Genomic DNA, 20,483 nt, shown 5'->3' with positions numbered 1-20,483 from the left:
GTTGTCTCAAAAACATGTTTTGCTTTAAATATTCACTTTCAACATAACTAACACTAAGCATTATGACTATTAATATGACAATCATTATGTAAAAGAAATTTAAGAGATTAAAGTTTGCTTTATAAATAAAAAAATTCATATTGAATTTATGTATCATAATAATAATATTATACATCTCTTTATTGCACAGGGTCGGGTCCAATGTGATGTCATCAATATCTTGAGATCTTGATTATGTTCCTAAAATCCAAGTAAATTAACGTCATTAAGCATCCACCATTTCAACCTTCCTCTGTATAAATACGACCCTTTTGTTTTGCTGCAACTTCAACTATCTCCGCATCATACCATCATTCTCCAATTAGACAAGTTTTCCTTCAGCTATCACTTCAACTCTCAAATTAACTTGGTTGTTTCTTTCTCCGAAAACATTGTAGAAGGTACCCCATTTATCATCTGCTTATTTTCTTTGTCCATTTGGTATAATTTGTGAAGCAGGTTAAGATTTAGGTGGTTGACAACGTTCCTATAGAACGTGAAAATGAAGGGTCTCCATTCTTTGCTGGGATTTTTTATTTTGCTCCCCCTATTGGTGTGTTTATCTTTACCTTATATGATGATAAAGATTAGATTTTTACTAAGAAACATGGGCAAAGTCACCATCTTTACATTATTACTATGTTTATCTGCTGTTTGTGTGTTCTTTAACTTAATTTAATGCACAAGCTACTCAGTGGTGATTTTTTGCATTTGTGCAGGGGTTGTCCTGAGGTTTAATGGAGGAGGTGTTTGTTGTAAATGGTGTGAGAAAGGATGAGTTGCTTCCTGCATTTAACGATGACCATGGAGGGGTCATAGTGGAGTTGAAAGAGCCTATGGACTCCAATAACTTCCGTTCCAGGCTCAGAGCTTCGCTATTTCAGTGGAAGCTTCAGGTATTATCTGACTGGAAGTTACTGTAGAACAATTCTTTAGGTATTATGTTAGTTGATTCTTGAACTTGTTTTGTTCATAAGGCCCAAATGAATCTGCCCGAGTGAGGTTATAGGTTGAACTAATGATGATTGCACAAGTATATTAATCTTCAAGGGGATACTTCTCCTATTTTTGTAGAATAATGTCTGGGTGTGGATAAGTTCTGCTTTTACTATAGAAAGTTGAAGTTCTTACTTTTATTAGTCGAAAAGAAGTGATATTTTGTAGAACACATTGATGGAATTGTTAGTTGAATTCATCAGTTTTCAGTTGAAGTAATATCAGCTATCCCTATGCCTGCTTGGAACTGTAAATTGTTATTCAATCGAAATATATCGCATTAATTACTATAGAGAAAGATATAAACAAGTTTAAAACTATAATGATGATTTTATATGTATGAAAAGTCAACCTCTATGATATATGATCAGAGTTGCATTATAATGTGTTGATACTTGATGATGGCCTCATCTCATCCACTACTCAACGTTGCAATCTTCTTGTCTTAGAAAATACTAGTATTTGACAAGATTGAATTGCAGGGGAAGAAGGGCGTTTGGATCAAAATTCCCATCGGACTTGTAAATCTTGTTGAAACTGCAGTTAAGGTACTCTTCTCATTACCTGTATAGATCTTTGATGGTTTAACTTGATGCTATGAGTTGTACATTTTGTAGGAATGTTGCCTACTAACCTGCGATGTCTTTAGCAGGAAGGATTTTGGTATCACCACGCTGAGCCTGATTACCTGATGCTTGTCAATTGGATTCCTGTAATTGATAATACTATCCCAGCAAATGCTACGCACCGCGTTAGTATTGGGGCTATTATTGTAAATGATAAAAGGGAGGTATGTTGAAGTTTCAACCTCTGCTAGCACTTAAATTAGTTATGTATCTACGAGTGTTAGTATCTGTATATACATGATAGGCTAGGTGAATGTTAAGTGTGTTAACGAGTGCCCATTGGGCACCCATTCAAAAGACCCTTAAAGGATTAACGCTTTAGTCAAGAACTTGTAGCTCTTTTTTTTTGTATTCATTCCCCTAATTTAAAGGTTTACAGGTTGAGTCACTGCCAAATGCCCCAGTCTTACAAATGAGTTAAGCTGCACATAAGATGTTAAGTAGTTGGTTTTCAGGATAAATCAAAAAGATATTTGTTGCCTAAAGCAACCAGTGGATTGTGCCACTTTATATGACCAGGACCTTGTTTCCATTACTATAGATTAGATTGTGCCAAATCTGACACTTGGGTTTCATGCTTTTCTGTGCTGTGTGTATCTCTTGTTCGTCATTATTTATTACTCCTAGTGAAGTATACACTGATCAGCAATAACTCCGATCCACTAGATTGATCCATGACTTCTACTCATTTCTCTCCCTGAGTCTCTGTATTTTTTCTCCAGTTGCTTGTTGTCCAGGAAAAGAATGGAAAATTGAAGGGGAAGGGGATATGGAAGATTCCCACAGGAGTCATTGAACAGGTACGTTTGGCTTCACCAAAAGATTATGCAATTATACCTCCTGATCCAGATAATTCATCTAACCCACGAATAGGTTTAATGTCCTGAAGTTTCTATTAGCTGAAGGTTCTAGCAGGTCTTTCTTATTTTACGTATATTGAGGCTCTTTAACTTTCAGGGTGAGGATATATTTGCTGGTGCAATAAGAGAAGTAAAAGAAGAAACAGGAGTAAGTAATGATTTTCATAATATAGATAGATATACAGAAAACGTGAATGTATATTCCTCTGTTACACTCTTTCTGGTATATTTGTAAGACTCCTGGGTTTTTCCTATGTAGGTTGACACAGAATTTGTGGAATTACTAGCATTCAGGTGCCACTTTTGCATAACATCTCAGTTGTGTTTATTCAATCTGAATCCATGTTGTGCATGTATAAACTTGTCATCCAGTTATATATATTGAAGAGTGGAAAATAATTTTTGTCATATGTAATTAGATCATGGAAGTCTTTGAAGTGATTTTGAGGTCCAATTCTGATTAGCCTTGGAAGTTTCAGAATTGAGGGAATTTGGGAATTGGATTAAGCCAAGTGAAATTTGTTTTTACTTAGTGGGTTTATGGGGCAGTCTCTATGTTTTTGAGGGTCCGTTTGACAAAACTGAAATCTGAAATCTGAAGTCTGAATCCATCAAGTTATTGAATTATTAAGTATTAAATCTAATACATTTGAGTGTACATCGCATTCAGTGATAAGTGAATAGTTTATCACTTAATTTTGGGAGTAAGTTTTGCCTAGGAAATTCGGTGCCATTTAATTAATTCAGATGTTCAATTTTTGGTTATCAAACAGTCTAAATATGTTAAGATCTGAATCCATTAAGTTTAAGCAATGAACTGGATTATTAAACAGAGCCTGAGTGTATTCTGGAACGAATCTATTGGATTGTGGTAAAACCATGTCCAAAGATAAGTCTAATGGAAAATTACATTTTTTAGTTCATTGGTATGATGACTGATGATGTGTTTCATGTTAACCCTGAGTTTTAACTGATGATGATAGGCAAATGCACAAGGCACTCTTTGGAAAGTCAGACTTGTTGTTCTTGTGCATGCTGCGCCCTTTATCATATAAAATCCAAAAGCAAGATCTTGAAATTGAGGCCGCCCAGGTACACAGGAATTGCTTCTTCAGTGTTCCTCATAGCTGGATTCTTCAATAGCATTCATTGCTTAATTCGAATCTGATTGGCATTATTGGCTTATATGTTGCAAAATACTTCTTTGACCAGTGGATGCCGTTGGAAGAGTATGCAGCTCAGCCTTTTACTCAGAAACACGGCCTCTACAAGTACATTAACGACTTGTGTTTAGCAAAATTAGATGGAAGCTACGCCGGATTTACTCCGCGGCCGGTCACATCCATCTTCAGTGATTCAATAAGCTATTTGTATGTGAACAAGCAGGATCTGAACTGCAGGATCTTTAGTCTTAACTGAATCAATGCCAAAAATGTTAAGCAGGGGAGTAGAGCTGTGAATATTCTGCTGTAACTATGATTATCTGCAATAATTTTTTTGATTTTTGTACGACGACTCTCCTCACTGTCTATGAGGGATGATGAATTAATAAGGTAATTAAAGTGTGCATGAATTGCTTGAGCAAATCATTTAGAGCATCCAACTTTTGGTACTCAAATATACTACATTCCGTTGATGGAGCGAGTCTTTAGCAGTATTGCAGATGTGATTGCAACATATTTCAAACAAGTCCTGCATGAATAATTTGTCTGCTTGAGGTTGATGAACAGTTTAGGACAAAAAAGCTGTTGCCTAATAGCCTCCTTTGTTTAATGCCCAGATGAATTTCTGTTTCAGTATGTATAAAATTGACTCTTTGTTTAATGCCCAGATGGGTAGTTCGTGTGCCCTAGTTACTTGGAACATATTATTTATTGCAAGGTCTTAAGATGATGAGTTCGCACTCTTTTGTATTTCATCGTTGGTACTTATGCCACAATTCCAAAGTTCAGACTGAACAGATGTTACTTAAAATATGCTCTCTATTTGACGTGGTTTAGATGCAAACAGGCTAGCACATAAATGATCTGAGAAACTCATGATTCTTTTCTACCACCCAAAAGAAAAAAGATGAAAAAACAAAAAAATTTCTTGTGTGTAAAAGAATTGGAGTGTGTCATCTTTTCTTTCACTAAAACCTGGCAAATGCCAGAATTGTAGTACAATAACCGCATGACCACCGCGCAAAATCCTCACTCCGCTCAGGCACCACTAAAATACATCAAACGATCCCCACCCGAAAAAGGAAAAAATAAAAAAAAGTGGAAATAACAAAATGCACACTCATACTACTACTAAATAAAGACCCTCAAACTAACGTATTTAAATACAAATAAATTACTACCCCTAGCCAAACACGCCCTTAAATTATTTGACCCCCTTTGAAAGAAAGAGGTGTCAAAAAACATAAAAGAAAAGGGGAAAATCTTAGAGAAGTAAAATAATGAGCCACAGACTGAAACAAACAGCTGCAAATCTTCCACCGTCAAATCTAACGGCACCGTTAACGTCCGCTGCTGTTTGATCCGCAGCAGGGCCGTCTGCAGGAGAACCTGCGGCAGGCGGTGCAGGCGGCGACTTGTGCTTCTTCGAAGGCTCGGGAGCATCAGCCACCGGTCCCGGTGCCGGCGCCGGTGCCGGAGTCGGAGCCAGAGAACCCTTGAACAACTCCCTGGGCAACAAGACCTTATCCAGCTCAAATATAGCCAACGGCTGTTCATCGAATATCGTCGACGTTATCCTCGCCGTCACGAGTGGCGTCTTCAGCGTCACCTGCTGGCCGTCATTTTGCACAACGAGGCCGAACTTTTTAGCGCCGTCAGTGGCTAACGTGTTAATAGGGCCGTTATTGGATTTCAAAGATGACTCGGGCTCGTAAATCGGAACGCCGTGAAACTCGAGTAACGACTGTTTACCGTCCGCCGTTAAGTTTTTGAATTTGGGTAAAAAGCTCTTCATTGCAGCGTCACCCGGGCAAAAAATCGTTAACCCACCGTCAACACTGCTGTCGAATGTCTGCTCAGCTGGAGAAGCTAATAAAGTCTCGGCGAAAACTTTACAGCCGTGAGCTGACATGATACCCGTGATGTTCATCTGGCTGGGCCCAGGAGTGGGCGCTTCGGCGTCGGGAGACGGCAAGATCTTACTGATCTGAATTACGGAAATGTTGTAAGGAATTTCCTTGACAGATTTCACAAATGTGGCGTCGATTCCGCCATTGTCGACGGCGCCGAAGCCCACTTTACCGCCCTTAAGGTCAGTAATGTTGACGAAGCCGGAGGAGCCGGGAGCGCTGCCGGTGGCTTGGTACATGGTGGCAGCCAAGGCGGTTCCGTTGGTGATATCGTGAAGCTTCTTGGCGCCGAAATAGTCGAGAAGGACGTGGAGGGAGAGGACATTTTTTAAGGCGAAGATGGACAAGTGTTTGCCGAGTAGATCTGCCATGCCGGCATTGTCGACGGCGCAGACAGTGATGGTCTCTCGGTTGTTAATGTCGTTAGCGAGGTGGGTTGTGGTTAAGAAATGGTTGAACGTGGAGAATTCTGGGAACTCTGCTAAAATCTTAGTAATGTTGTGAGCTTCAGTTGGGGAAGGTAGGAGTATTAGTGCCAAGGAAAAAACCACCGCTGCAGCGGCCACCATGGCCGCTGGAGTTAGCTGCATTTTGTGGTGGAGATAGAAAATGGGAGTAGAATTTGAGAGGCGGGAGCGTATGGGACTATGCGGCTGCGGATGTTTTTGGGGGTTCTTTTAGGGCCTTTTTCTAGTGAGTGAGAGTGAGAGGAGGGAGAGAGGCAAGTGTGTTCGGTGTGTCCCGTGTACAGTTGAGGTTGAGGAAGGAAGAGTCAAGGGGAAGTAATTCCTACTAAGTACTAACTACGATTCGTAAGCTGGAGATCTGGAGTTGGTGTTTTGTTTACTGAATTGGCCTTTGCTACTTGCTGGAATTACTGCTGTCTTCACAATAGGGCTGTTGTGTCCAAACTGGACCAAAGTAACTAAGGTTGCGTTTGGATTGTAATTTTTGTAGAAAATGTGTTATAATGATCTGATACATGTGAAGTAAAAAAATGATTGAAAAATATATTTTTGAACAACAAAAATATAGAGATTTTTAATTTTTTTTTTATAGAAAATCCATTTCCAAACCAGGCCTAACTTTTTAGGTTTCTTAGTTGAGTAATCAAACAAAAAAGGAAAATGACATCAGCACTCTTAAAAAAAATATCTCAAGCACTCATTCCCTTCTTTTGCATTAATTGAAATTTAAGGAGTTGTGTGAGGTTTTTTGAGAAGTCCTAATATCATTTCTGTTAATAAAATTATGGATCAAAAAATAGGTAAATTATAGTCAATTCTTACGGAATCCGACTAATCTCACTCCGGCCCGGAAGGAGAGACCGCATCCCCCCAAACACGATAACCACAAGACTCGGACCCTTGCGGGCACTGGACACCAGCTCCTAAGGAGGCTTGCTGAAATCAACTGAATTGTGCATGAGGAGCAGACAATTTAGTGGGAGAGGTGGTGGCTACTGAACTAGCTCAGTGGTTTACTTCAGGAATAGATGGTAATTAAATATTTCTGCGAAACTGACTAATAGAACAATCTACTAGCAATTTTACACATTTTCTTCGTTGGTATACAAACTGGTCAGTAACATGGCACATGTATTATTTGTTAGATCGAAACTCTATATACAATAATACTCTACGCTTCGAGAGTGTGTAATTGGATGTAAACAAAATTATAATTAGCCTAATAAGAATGCGACGATGAGAGTTGATATGAAGAAAATTAAGGCGAGAAAATTTTTTCTTTACTCGTGGCATTTCTTATCCTACGTTTTGTACTATGAGTCTCGGTGAACGTGAAGAATACTGAAGAAACCGATCACGTGCTGGAGGCATCAATCTCCCAGCAATCAAGGCAGAAAAACAATAAATAAAAGAGCGGGCAGCACTAAAGACCAATTTGCAAGCTTGGAATATGCCCAGCCTTTGCATCCTCTGTTATGCTTTATTTAACCATTAGCACTAGACGAGTATGCTCCGCAACTTTCGGTCCTACAAATTCTATTCTATGAGCTCGTCACTTTTTATCTTACAAGTAAGCGCTCACTAATCTCCTCCCTGAGTCAGTAAAATCCTGCACAAATTAGGTCTGTTTGATAATTCAGTTCAGCACTTAAATTTAATAAATTTAATATATTCAGATCGTTTGATAATCAAAAATTAAACGTATGAATTAATTAAGGGTGCCTTTGATAAAATTGAAACATGAAATTTGAATGTCATTAAATTATTGAATTATTAAGTTTTTAAATTTCAATTTTATCAAGCACACCCTTAATAACCATTTCTTATTTTTGCTTGCTTACTTCTTGTATTTTTTTCTTTCTTAGGAACTATCCGGTGAAAATTTGTTTTCCTTATTAGCTTTTACTTTGCGCTGATAAAATAAACATCACATAGTACTAAAATTTTGTTAAATAAATGTGCTGACAAATCTTTTCTTTCCTAATCAATAAGGGGACTTGTTACACGGGTAGAAATTCAGAAATTAGACAATTTGAATTTAAATCTTCCTTTCCTCTTCTCCCTTCTTAAAACTCACCCCTTTATTGCTTAAAATAATAATAATTATTATCATTAAAGATTAGCTTGCTAACAAAACTAAACAACGGGACCTTCCTAATCTATGAAAAAGAATGCTTGTTTGACCAACGAGCTAAATAATAGGCACAAGCTCCGACTAGACGAGACGGTGAAGAGCATTGTGTAGAAAAGCTGTTAATAATCACTTATGATTGGACGAGCATTGTGTAGAAAAGTTGTTAATAATCACGTGTCATTGGACGCCTATGCGGTTCATCCTCAAAGTTTCATCATCTTTATGCGTACATCATGAAAGAGAGTCATGATTGTTCATTGGTCTCTTCCAAATTAACCGTGCTGTCTTAGACCAATCACGTTTTGCATAAAATCGTGATTGTTCATATTTTAAGTTGTGTTTGGATTGTATTTTTCATGAAAAATTACTATAGAAATTTGATATATGTGAAAAAAAAATGTAATAGAAAAATATGATCACGAAAAATAACATAATTTTTTGACGAAAAACTGCAATCCAAACAATGAAATCGTGATCGTTCATAAAATCGTGATTGTTCATTGGTCTCTTCTAAAAGCGGAAAACTGCAATCCAAACAAGGCCCTAGACCAAACACGTTTTGCATAAAAATCGTGATTGTTCATTGGTCTCTTCTAAAAGCTAGTATCTTAGACCAATCACGTTTTTTGCATAATTACGCTTAATTAAAAACTTCATCAGGCCATTGAAACCTTTCCAGATTATAGTAACTTCAAAAAATATATCAAAATTGTCATCCGATAGCATGCATGTAACTTTGACATAATGACTTTTGGGTCCTCTTGTCTAATGGAAAAAAAAACACTTTTTTCCATTGTTCTCTGGTGAACCCAACAAATTTGGCATTTTGACATAAATAGGCTCAAATCACTCTTTTTGCACAGCCTTTAATTCAACACCTCGCAATGTATTTTCATAGATCGCATGGATTTTGTTATTCATGGTAGATGTCATGAATGCATCAATAGTGTAAATTTTTTTATATTAGATGGGAAAAAAGCCACAATTCTTAGATTTTTTTTTTTATACTAAGATTGAAACTTTAAAAATAAAAAATATCGAATTCAAATCTTCTTTTTCAAAAATTAAAGATTTTAAATTCAAATCCACTTCTCTAAAAAGAATTAAAGATCTTGAATTGAAATCTTCTTCTTTCCACAATCCCTTGCTAAAAAAATAAAAGAAAAAAAAAAAGCCACAATTCCTGTAGCCGATCTCTGGTCACTGTCGATGGGGAGCACCAGAGAGAGAGTCGCCCCGGTGGCTACTGGCTATACATATATACTAGTAACATAAGGTGTCGCTGTGGGGGCCCACCGCCAGCTCCTGGCCCATCCTTCGTGCATCGAATCGATGGCAGCTGTCATAGCCGCAGGCGGAGAGGCAGGTACTGGGGGAGCAAAAAAATAGAAAGCGGGGAGGTGGGTTTCTCGTTGTGGCCAGGCATCCACCGACAAATTTCGTGCTGTGTTGTACAAGGTTATTCACCGACGGTTACGATTTTTCTGTACCTTTTCTTCTCTAGTCTTCTTTCTGGCAGTTGAAGTTGCAACTATTCTCATGAGCTTCTAAGCATACCATCAAATGATTGGCCCATTCCATAGCTAATTACTCAGAATATGATCGAGAAAAAAAAAATTCGAACATCTACAGCTCTGATAAGGTTCTGTTGCAAATCTATGGCTGCCGGGCTGTGTCAGCTCGGCACCAAAAATCAGTAAAAAAATTTTTTTTTCAGTCTGACACAGCTAGATAGCGGAAAAAATCTTTTTTTTTTTTTAAGTTGCCTGGTAGCCAACAACTTCTGCAAAAAAAAACTGGCTGCCGGGCACAGTCTAACTTAAAAAAAAAAAAAAAGCATAATGGTATAAATAAGGATCTTCAAGCTTTTCTTTGGGAAGTCCTTATCCTGATAACCATGCAAGTAGTAGTCCGTTGTGAGAAGCAACGGAATGCAATGCATAGGTCTGGTGACTGCTTTTGCATCTAATTATATAAGACTAGGGGGAGTGCCCGCGCATCACGCGAGTGTTTGGTGCCTGTAGGGAACAAAATTTTTTTGTTAAACAAACAATAGTACATTGTGAGAAGAAATAAAATTTAATGCGAAAAGATAAACGATATAATCAATCAATTCACACAGAATTACAATAAAACTGTGTCAAATTGAAGATCGTTGAAAATGCAGAAAGGCAGAGTAACACATAAAACTAACCTTATTCCAGAATCCCCACTGAGAGCTCTTTCTTACTGTTGCTCCAGACCTATAAGATTATAACCAACCCTGACCAATTGGGGTTAGGCGACAAGAAAAATGTTATCTTGTAGTTAGGCAACGCGATAAGAGTCGCTAATTGTAGGTACTAAAAACACATCGACAAAATTAATGAAGGAACTGAAAAATTGGGAGGGTGAAATCTAACCTCACGCTGAACCACCAGGAGTAGCTGGGATTGAAGAACATTCTGAGCTGATTAGTATGAAACCAGGTAGAATTATCTCAATCCTAAAATGCAAACAGGGAGAAACTGATAATCAACCGTTTAGGCATAAATATACCACCGGTTCGGCAATTGAATTGGGTGTAATTAATGACGAAATAATAGGTAATTTCAGAGTTGAGCTCGATGGAAGAGAAAACGATTAGGCAAATCATCGTAGACAAAGGTAAAAGGGAAAAATTAACTCCTAAAACTGAAAGGTAATAAACTAACCAACGTTTGTGACTCATAAATGCATATTATAAATGATAGAGAAATGGGTTCCTACCATTGATAGAGAAATCGTTGGCACATTTCCTAAATCCGATCGTCATTCAAACGTTTCAGACAAAGCAACATCTCAAACTGTTATCTGCGGCTGAAAAGGGGAATGATTGGTAGTTAAGGGATATTTCGGTAACTACACCAACACACAAACATATATGGGTTGTACAAAATTCAAAAATGGTTGCACATTAATTACACATTCCATCAATATCCAGATGGCTCATCAATGACAATTTTAAATGTATTAAATGGGGTCATTTCAGTAAACATACCCAAATACATGCTTCCTTAACTTGTACCTAAAGTTTTTAAACTAATACACAATATTTCACATTCCTAGAAAGCCCCCACCTATGCGATTGAAATTCAACATATTTTTTGACCAAAACTCAATTTTATATAGTATAAGAAAATGCACTTTTCTTCTTCTTTCCGTTTAGACTCCCTTCAGCTGACTGGAGCATGGCCCTCAACTTCCTTGCTATTGTTATACAATCATATGGCTGGTCTATTTTATGCTGGTCAGAGACCACAAAGAAGACTCCATCCATACTCACTCCAGACGTGGCTTTGGACCTATTTCTTCTGCACCATTTGTTCAGTCCTAAAATTTCTTCTGCAAATTTTTTTTTTTTTAAGTTAGACTGGCTGCCGGGCACTCTCAGCCCCACAGCCAGCTTTTTTGCATAAATTGTTGGCAAAAAAAGCAGATAACTTAAAAAAAAAAAGATTTTTTCCGTTGCCGGGCTGACACAGCCTGGTAGCGGTGTCAAATTGAAAAAAATTTTTTTTTACAGACTTTGGCTGCCGGATTGTGTCAGCCCGACAGCCATAGATTTGCAACAGACCCATGTCAGAGAGGTAGACGTCCGAAGTTTTTTTTTTTTTCCACCATATTCAGATTAATTAGCCCCATTCCATTGGTAACATTTTATTATTATTATTATCACTTACAGCTAATCTTTGACTGAGAGAGAAGGCAATCGTGGGCTGGACGGATTTCCATTTATCTTAATCTAATCGGGCATCAAACCTTTTCTTCTTTATTTATATACATAATAAATACATACTTGATGACTAATCAATTAGTTACATACAGCTACTGGCAACGTTCTAGAGTGAGCTAGACTCCAAAGTAAAAAGTAGTGGCCCCATGAGATGAGTACGATAATGGAATCTTCTTGTTTGATTACGAAAAGCAATCAAGATGCTACTAGATACCTTGTAAACAACTGCCAAGGCGTACCTAATGCTAATAGTCGATTGGTTACGAAATCGAAATGAATCCGATGGGGATTGATTTTAACATTTTCCTTTGTTAAACGAGCCTATCGTAGCCGCTTGAAGATTACTCTTTTTCCAGTTTCCCAGTCAAAACTTGGGTAAGGAAGGATATGTTAAGCTGTATTTCATCGGCTCCAGCCTGTAGGCCGGGAGTTAAAAATCTATACCATATATATACCAAAAAAGAAAAAAAAAAGGGATCTTAAATTAGTACTCACAATTTGGGTCCCCCCCCCCCCATCTTATGTATTTATCCAATGGAGTGGTTAGAAATGGACGTCGGCCATTTGACCTTTTTTGCCCCCCTTCTGCTTTGATTCCTTCGAAGTATGTTGACAGGTTTAATAACGTTAAAGAAGGAAAGAAAAAAAAAAAAGAAACAGCAGAAGAATTTTGAACAAGTACAGCCTCAAATCAGAACGCAAGAGTAATTTGGTGGACGAGAGGAGTTGTGCCATAGAGCAGGGGAGCAAGCGTTTTTCCCTGCACTACAGAGCCTTCATCATGCTCCTCTCATGTCCTGATGTCTCCTACTAACAAATACCAACCAACCAATCAATTCTTAGGACGTGATTCTTGGAAGCTTAATGCTCTAATACTAGGTGTTAGTTTTCTTGAAATTCAGCAGAATGAATTCATCTTCACCAAGACAAGCATTTCCCTCTGCTCAAAAAAGTCCGCCCCACCCCAAAGTAAGGAAGAAAAAAAAAAAAAGAAAAAGGCACCACCCCGGTGCATATCCACAACTTCGCTGACATCTTGGTGCATCAGCATCGCAGAGGCCATTCCTCCCTAGGGACTAGGAGCCCCCCATCTCTCTCTCGCTCTCTGTTTTTTTTCAATCATTATTATTTCGATAATGTATCAGTTTCAGTTCTCGAAATAATCCACAAGTCATTCCCTGCTATTCTTACCAAGATTGCGCTTTAAATGTGAGCAAAAAGAAATCACAGAATTCCATTGACCTACATCTTTTAGGCCAAAGAATTAATACAGAAACGCCTTTGTTGACCGCTGCTGCATTCGCCAAACTCAAATTCATTACAAGGACACTTCATGTTCAGAATGAATTTCGTCCCCATAGTTTTGAAAATAAGCAAATCACAAGAATCTACTTCTTTTCTCCACGTCAACTATACTACTTGGGGTATTTTGAGGGCCATGTGGAATCTGGGGTCCAGACCTGTTACACGACTGCACCCCTTGGGCTTGGAACTTTTTGTGGAAGCCAACACTGCGTTTCCCCTGGCCACTAGTGCGGGACAGGGCTCTAAAACTGAGCGGCCCCTCTTGGCGACAAGATAAAGCCCAGTGGTTAGCAACTGCTTTAGGGAAGGCGAGGTTCGTAAATTACCAAGTGCATCTGTTGGTTCTGAACGGATCAGCCATCACAGTTCACAACCACAGAAAGCTGTTGATCTGTACAGCTTCCAAAATCTGATAGTGCATCTATAATACTCACATTTAGGACCGTTTTTAGAGTATTTTCAAGTTACGACCCTCTATTTCATTCAGTAGCAAAATGCACAATTTTATACACATTTCATCCCATGAACTCGTGAACAACAGGAAACGGGTAAAGCAAAAATGAAATTTCCTTACTTTCCTTCTTTCTTTCCTTTCCTTTTCTTTATTTTTTCCCTTTTTCTTTGCAGTGGGGAAAGAGGGAAGCGTGTTTGGGGAAAGAGGGGAGTGTATAGGTCCTAGAATTTAGTAAAATCTTTAACCTTCGTCAAGCAACAAATTCTCATTGTCTCCTTTTGTTTTCAAACAGAAACTATTTCTTTCTTTGTGTTTGGTTTCATGCTATGCAGGAATCAAGTCAAAGAAAACTAAAAAGCAACAAAGTCCTTGCAGTGGGAATTCTGACATCGACAACGCCATATTAAGAAGCTTCTAAGCAAAAGAATTAGAATAAACAGAGAGCACTATCATGATATAACATGAAGAGAGAAAAGAAATCAATCGAAACACAATCCAACTTCTGAAGCTAAATGATAAAATAATTGGGGGTTCTCTGGCTATTTGCAAAAGCAGGCTCAGCATCTGTAAACATGAAAGGCTACAATTCTCTAAATTACTTGAAACGTAGGAGGTACAACTGATCTTTTATGGGAAGATAGGGTTTTTTCTGGTGAACATCAACCTTTGTGGAAGACTTGGTTGTCAGAACAATCAATGAGAGCAAAGTACCTCAAATGAAGATACTAGACACAATTACACACACTTGAAATTTGATATTCAGTCCTTATTGGACCCCCAAATGCTAGATCTATTTCTATAGTTCTTACACCAAAGATGCTCATAGGAATTCCTATGCCTCATTCCATGCAATTTCATAACAAATGACGCACAGCAGACATTGCTCGAACTTCTGGAATCGCAATTCAAGTCTAACATATCACAGTTCTCAGCAAACCATAAGTCATTTGGCCAAGTAACTAATAGTGCGCAGGTCACTGACAACCATTGGTCATTACAGAAATTAGTTTTCTGATATGACGATGGAACGAAGATTATTTATGCAGGAACAAATCCAGTGATGCAGGATCGTTTATGCAGCAAATGAAAGCAGCGAGCAAATATTGCACCATTTATTCTAGGAACATAAATTTCATAACGCAATTTAGATGAATCCCAAAAGAGACAGAACTCAACCCCTGTTACAGAACCAATTAAGCAGCAACAACAACATCAAGGGCTATGAATCAGGGCAACTGTTATTAACTACCAGTATCAGGAAACAAAAAGGGACGACATTCTAATTATCAGATGAATCGTCGAAATGAAGAACAAAACAGAGTAAAGATTCTTCTTTTACACTAATAACTAAGGCATCGATAAGATGTCCTAACGTAATGGCAGAGAAAATAATTACAGGATCATTTAAAGGTAAGCAAATGAGCTACGAGTTCACAAGACTTGCCTATCAGCAGCCTCAGCAACGAGGGGCAATCTTGGGAGCTGACCAAGCAAGCAAGAAGAGGAACCATAAATCAAGCAAACTAAAAGGTACAAAAACACAGTGCTGTCAAAGCTCATCAGTAAATCCAACCCCACCCCATCTCTTGGATTGAAGGTCCTCTCCAGAAGATCAGGGAAAATCAAGAGCACATCAAGAACAATAGCCTGCATTGTATTGAACCTCACATATCTACTAAAATTGGTATTCCTAACAACCACAAAATAAAGGGTCAAGAAAACCAAGAACCCATTCAAAGGGAAGGCTTTAAAGACCTTTATAGCTGGGACCAAAGGCTGGACGAGAGCTTGAACCGGTGCAAATTGTGTGATGACATACTTTCCATACTGGATGCCATCAAAGAAGGGGAAGAAGTAACAGATGGCGGAGATTAAACGGTCAGGGGCATCAGCTGAGTTGCTGCCTTTAGATTGAGCTTTTACGAGGTTTCTTCTGGAAAAATTTGATCTTTTTGAGGGGCTGGTAAGGTGGAAAATTGACAGCTGTGACGGGATTCTGGGATTGGAAGAAGATGATGAGAAGATGGTGGAGTATAACGGTGGTTTGTGCAAGTGGATGAGGGATGGAGTTACTGTGGCGGACAAAAGAATGGTCGTGGCCATACCTGCCGGTGCCGGATGGGAACTGGAGTCGACTGCCTGCGGTAGACTCTCGCTCAGTTTGTGGGGAATTTAACAAAAGAATATTATTCCTTACTACTTGAGTAGTTGAGTGGGAATTCGAAAAACCTTCTCTCGGGTTTGCGGTTTGGACTTTGGAGATTAATTGGGCCCAATAATTTGGCCGTTGAGAATACCCGTTCTACCTTCCTGATTTAAGAAATTTTAGGGACGAGGCCCATCACTGAATCACATTGGGCTCTTCCCAATGGACGAAGGCTGACAATTGACGAGCTGCAACGTACCCAAGAGAAATTTCTTGCTTGACGATCAGAACTCTACCAAAAAAGTAGATAATAGGCTCACGTATACCGAACAAAATGGCATCGACAAAATTAATCCGCAAAATCAACAATGATTCATACCCGAGACTATGAATCCAACAATATAGCAATAAATGTAATGATATGTTGAATGCGATGTAATTAGTGATTAGGACAGTCTGGCGTACTAAATTCACCCCATTATGGATTAAAGCAAATAAGTGGCACCAAATTAAGGCCTTTATCTCAAGAACAGAATGTCTATAGTTAACAATTTCATTGAAGGGTTTTTCATTAAATCGGAAAGGTCACGTCAAAATAATGAAAAAGAAAAAAACAATGCTGGGATTTTTATGCATGAAAGCAGAAAGGGAAAGTCGGCTTCTAACTTTCCAGAGAGTCATTGCCAGGCAACCTATGCGCCAAGTCGCTAACCATCTCTCTCGACATAAAGCGGCTTACATTAAAAAGTGACTCACACTAGAAAGTGACTCGACAGGGTCGCGAAACCAACGGAGGCTGAACCACTATGGAATGGAATCATATGAGTGCATTAAGGGGCAATCCGTGTGGATCTTAAAGAAGTGACATTAAATGGCAATTTTTGACGGGAGATAAGATTTGAATTCTTAACTTTTCATTCTACAAAAAATGTAGCGGCCAACTCCTCTAGAGGGGAGGTTGATTCCAAACCGCTAACCATCTCGCTGGCTGAGAAAAATGCCGAGGCATCGTTCGCTACTCTCTCAGCCTCTCTTCCAACCATTCCCGTGCCTTTCTCACACAAAAAAAAAAAAAAGAGAAAAAAGAAAAACCCTTTTTTATCCTTTTGCGGAGTAGCATGGTCAAGTGAACTTTACTATCCATGATACAGGAGGGCAAAGGGTTGAAATGGTCACCTTATTCCCATACCCCTTTTTTTGTCTCATCAAAGAGAGGCTCTAAACCTTATAAGAAAAAAGAGACGGGAGAAGGCTTGTGAGTGGAATCAAGAATTATAATTTGTAACCGGCCTTGAGGACTCCAACATGCTTCAGTATAACGTGATTCGAGACTCTTCAGCGATCTTTTGCCCGGAAAACAGTACTGCTCCAATGCGATTCTCCTAGTCATCATTACCTAAAGGCGTGGAAGGATGAAGTCCAGGGCATCACTGTACGTAGAGAATCAAAAGGATGGGTCAATTTGGCAGATTTTCTCAATTGTAAAGTACAGGACTTAATAAATGCATTTTTATTTTTTAAACGACAAAGTTAAATAAAAAAAAAAGTTGATTGAAAAATATGAAGAAAAATGTTTTCATAGAAATCCAAAAGTTTTTTCTGCAAATATTTTTACAATTGGATTTTAAATCCAGTTACACCTCCACACTACAGTCGAATTCTGGAAAAATGTGCTGTGTGGCCCGAAACAAAGAGGGTAAACTTTGTAATCAATGGATCAATCTTGTCAATGGCGCCTCCTTTTCTGTCTTGTGATAGAAATTCATCATCAATATCTTAATCAATGACATCTTCCATATTTCCATTTTCGACCCATTTCCGCAAACAATTCATGTATTAAATCCAAGCCAACAGCTTTTGCAACCAGCAAATACGATCTTCAATTTTCCACCTACTAGTACTAAGTGATGCCTTCCATTCACCCCACAAGGCATCGGCGACAACAACTAGAATAAGGTAATACCTAATATCAAAATTCTCGCAGACAACTTGTGCCAATGGAAAGCTGTTCGACTTGTATAAAATGTAGTCTGATTATTGCATTTCTATAGTATCTTTAGTCAGTTTTGGCCTACACCTAATCTCCCCCTCGCCTCCAACATCGCTTCCCCTCCTCCCTTTCCTTCCAAGAAATGTCAATTTTCAGTCTTTTTCCCCTTCTCATTTCGGTTTATGCCTGTATGACATCTTCAGCACGTCCCTTTATGCCAATGTCTGATGCAACAGGATGGTAAATATTCATTCATGACTTCATTTTACGGTGCATTCTTCATTTCTGGTTAATGCGCTTGACTGGGTAGAGCCTAACTATATGCTTCTTGTTTACATATTTGATTAAGAAGGCGGCCAACAAAGAACTCAACTACTCAACCAGGAACAGAATCATGTAGAACAGGCAACCCCATTGACGATTGCTGGAGATGTGACCCTGATTGGGAAACCAACCGAAAAGTGCTAGCTGATTGTGCCATTGGATTCGGGCGCAATGCTGTTGGAGGCCGAGATGGCGACTTTTATGTTGTCACAACTGAAGCGGATGATCCCAAAAATCCTAGCCCTGGCATGCTCCGCCATGCTGTCATCCAAGATGAGCCTCTATGGATTATATTTGACCATGATATGGACATTAACCTTGACGAAGAACTCCTGATGAACTCTTATAAGACCGTAGATGGTCGAGGACATAATGTGCAGATATCTAATGGTCCATGCATCACTATACAAAATGTCACGAATATCATTATCCATGGCATTTATATACATGATTGTGTGCAAGCTGGAAATGCTGTGATTGCAGATGGACCGAATCATTATGAGTTGAGGGGTATTTCAGATGGGGATGGAATATCAATATTTGCTGCTAGAGACATTTGGATCGACCATTGTACGCTGTCTAGCTGCCATGATGGACTTATTGATGCAGTGTTTGAATCAACCGCGATAACCATTTCTAACAACTACATGTTTAAGCATAACGAAGTCATGCTCTTGGGTCACAATGACAATTTCACCGCTGACGAGAACATGCAAGTTACCATTGCCTTCAATTACTTTGGAGAAGGTCTTATTCAGAGAATGCCCAGGTATATGTTTAGGCTTTGTGCTGATAAAAAAAAACATCAGAGCTGCTCATGAATTTTCTGAACTTTAAAAACAAAAAATACAGCCGTTTGAATTATTCTGAACAAACTTCTCAGGATCAGCTCGTTTTCTACAGCTGAACCATAAAAGAAACCATGATCTGAAACCATTGCAGTTTCAGCATAACGAGGCTGGCCTTGTTGTCTGATATTTTGCAGGTGTAGGCATGGTTATTTTCACATTGTCAACAATGTATACACTGGTTGGGAGATGTATGCAATAGGAGGAAGTGCCAATCCAACAATCAACAGCCAAGGCAATGTCTTCATTGCCTCAAATGATGATGAAACAAAGGAGGTAATCTCTTGCATTGTCAAGTCAATTTTGCTGATGCATCGTGATTCACTCTTGGTCCGTGTAATAATTACGGGATCAAGAAATCAAAACGAATATTCATTTTGCTAACTGGAGTTCCCATGCAAACTATAGGCTATAACTATGTTGTTTTTTCGATGGCAAAATCTGAAATCAGGTTACAAAACGGGAGAGCCCATTGGGATATGAGGACTGGAAAAATTGGAATTGGAGATCAGAGGAAGATCTTATGCTCAACGGGGCTAGATTTACTGCTTCAGGGCAAGAAGCTCCGGATAGCTACACCAAAGCATCTAGCATGGTTGCAAGGCCAGCTTCAATTCTCACAAATATTGTACCGTTTTCAGGAGTTCTAAACTGCAAGATTGGCCAACAATGCTAAAATCTGCACAGCCTGTACAACTTCTTATTGGGATCAATTTTCTCAATTTTCTAACCATGCCAAAAAATAAAAATAAAAATGAAAATTGTTGGTACTACCACCAATAAATATAAAAATCAGCATTCTTTTCCATTTTCAGAAAAAAGTGTACTACCACCACAATGGTACAACCTATTATATTTCATAATAGAGCAAATTATCCGAATGACCATTGAATTTTTGAAATCGTCGAGTTTTAGCCATTGAACTACTACAGCTTTTAAGCCATTTCACTAAATTTAATCATTAACAATGCCCCTTTGTTTTGTCTCGTAAATTGTGTGAGCATCGAAATCTACCATGCTTAACGACGAAATCTAATAAAATAATCTAAAATCTAAACTTTAGATACTTCAATGACTAAAATTATATTTTTCATAATTTAATGGTCAAAATTCGACGATTTCAAAAGTTTGATGGTCATCCAGATAATTTGATCTTCACAGTATTTGTTGGGGGTGGGAAATCATCTTGTCGGCCAGGGAGGAGGTTAAGATGAAGTAAATGCAAGTTCATGAAAGTGGAAGGACCAATAACAATATGAATGAAGAGGATACAAATACAACAGGTCGGGGGGTCATTGGATTTTTAAAATAAGCCATCACTGCTTATGTGCTTTTGTTATGGTGAAAAAACTGGTTGGGCCACTTTGCTTCAATGCAGGATAATTTTACAATTTATTTAAAAGGACCAAAACTTTTAAATTATATCCAATAGAGTTAACAGAGCATATATCCAAATAGAATTCGCAA

The 20,483-nt window shown here is 38.5% G+C and overlaps 4 protein-coding genes across 5 annotated transcripts; 2 read left to right on the top strand and 2 right to left on the bottom strand.

The window, feature by feature from the left end:
- Positions 1–300: 300 nt before the first annotated feature.
- LOC113688937 (nudix hydrolase 10-like) lies at positions 301–4,107 on the top strand. Of its 2 annotated transcripts, none has more exons than XM_027206765.2 (9): positions 301–440; positions 759–935; positions 1,518–1,583; positions 1,688–1,825; positions 2,384–2,461; positions 2,619–2,669; positions 2,781–2,815; positions 3,505–3,613; positions 3,734–4,107. In XM_027206765.2, the coding sequence occupies exons 2-9, from the start codon at positions 777–779 to the stop codon at positions 3,938–3,940; spliced, it is 843 nt and encodes a 280-aa protein (XP_027062566.1). In that variant the 5' UTR covers positions 301–440; positions 759–776; the 3' UTR covers positions 3,941–4,107. The 2 variants fall into 2 exon arrangements, with proteins under 2 accessions (XP_027062566.1, XP_027062565.1); XM_027206764.2 differs by having other exon boundaries at positions 1,685–1,825.
- A 520-nt stretch (positions 4,108–4,627) lies between these two features.
- On the bottom strand, positions 4,628–6,332 carry LOC113690685 (fasciclin-like arabinogalactan protein 1). Its single transcript, XM_027208679.2, has one exon. It carries the CDS (start codon positions 6,182–6,184, stop codon positions 4,949–4,951), a length of 1,236 nt encoding a protein of 411 aa, XP_027064480.1. The 5' UTR covers positions 6,185–6,332; the 3' UTR covers positions 4,628–4,948.
- An 8,680-nt stretch (positions 6,333–15,012) lies between these two features.
- On the bottom strand, positions 15,013–15,893 carry LOC113691000 (protein TIC 20-v, chloroplastic-like). Its single transcript, XM_027209167.2, has 2 exons — positions 15,464–15,893; positions 15,013–15,355 (listed from the first exon to the last, which is right to left on the bottom strand). The coding sequence occupies exons 1-2, from the start codon at positions 15,809–15,811 to the stop codon at positions 15,140–15,142; spliced, it is 564 nt and encodes a 187-aa protein (XP_027064968.1). The 5' UTR covers positions 15,812–15,893; the 3' UTR covers positions 15,013–15,139.
- Positions 15,894–17,873: 1,980 nt separating this feature from the next.
- Positions 17,874–19,786, top strand: LOC113690999 (probable pectate lyase 22). Its single transcript, XM_027209166.2, has 4 exons — positions 17,874–18,084; positions 18,197–18,937; positions 19,154–19,292; positions 19,468–19,786. The coding sequence occupies exons 1-4, from the start codon at positions 17,987–17,989 to the stop codon at positions 19,690–19,692; spliced, it is 1,203 nt and encodes a 400-aa protein (XP_027064967.1). The 5' UTR covers positions 17,874–17,986; the 3' UTR covers positions 19,693–19,786.
- Positions 19,787–20,483: the final 697 nt, after the last annotated feature.

This window comes from Coffea arabica, chromosome 5c (assembly GCF_036785885.1).
Source record: "Coffea arabica cultivar ET-39 chromosome 5c, Coffea Arabica ET-39 HiFi, whole genome shotgun sequence".
In the NCBI taxonomy this organism is placed as follows: Eukaryota; Viridiplantae; Streptophyta; class Magnoliopsida; order Gentianales; family Rubiaceae; genus Coffea; species Coffea arabica.
Note: the sequence above shows the minus strand (reverse complement) of the source record. Positions and strands in the feature narration are given on the sequence as shown.

Excerpts from the sequence above, each read along its gene's own strand:
- LOC113688937 (XM_027206764.2), top strand. The coding sequence starts at position 777 with ATGGAGGAGGTGTTTGTTGTAAATGGTGTGAGAAAGGATGAGTTGCTT. Across the intron at positions 936-1,517 it reads TATTTCAGTGGAAGCTTCAG|GGGAAGAAGGGCGTTTGGAT; the intron begins GTATTATCTGAC and ends ATTGAATTGCAG. Across the intron at positions 2,462-2,618 it reads CCACAGGAGTCATTGAACAG|GGTGAGGATATATTTGCTGG; the intron begins GTACGTTTGGCT and ends TTTAACTTTCAG.
- LOC113690685 (XM_027208679.2), bottom strand. The coding sequence starts at position 6,184 with ATGCAGCTAACTCCAGCGGCCATGGTGGCCGCTGCAGCGGTGGTTTTT.
- LOC113691000 (XM_027209167.2), bottom strand. The coding sequence starts at position 15,811 with ATGGCCACGACCATTCTTTTGTCCGCCACAGTAACTCCATCCCTCATC. Across the intron at positions 15,356-15,463 it reads CTTTGGTCCCAGCTATAAAG|GCTATTGTTCTTGATGTGCT; the intron begins GTCTTTAAAGCC and ends AATACAATGCAG.
- LOC113690999 (XM_027209166.2), top strand. The coding sequence starts at position 17,987 with ATGTCAATTTTCAGTCTTTTTCCCCTTCTCATTTCGGTTTATGCCTGT. Across the intron at positions 18,938-19,153 it reads CTTATTCAGAGAATGCCCAG|GTGTAGGCATGGTTATTTTC; the intron begins GTATATGTTTAG and ends GATATTTTGCAG. Across the intron at positions 19,293-19,467 it reads ATGATGATGAAACAAAGGAG|GTTACAAAACGGGAGAGCCC; the intron begins GTAATCTCTTGC and ends ATCTGAAATCAG.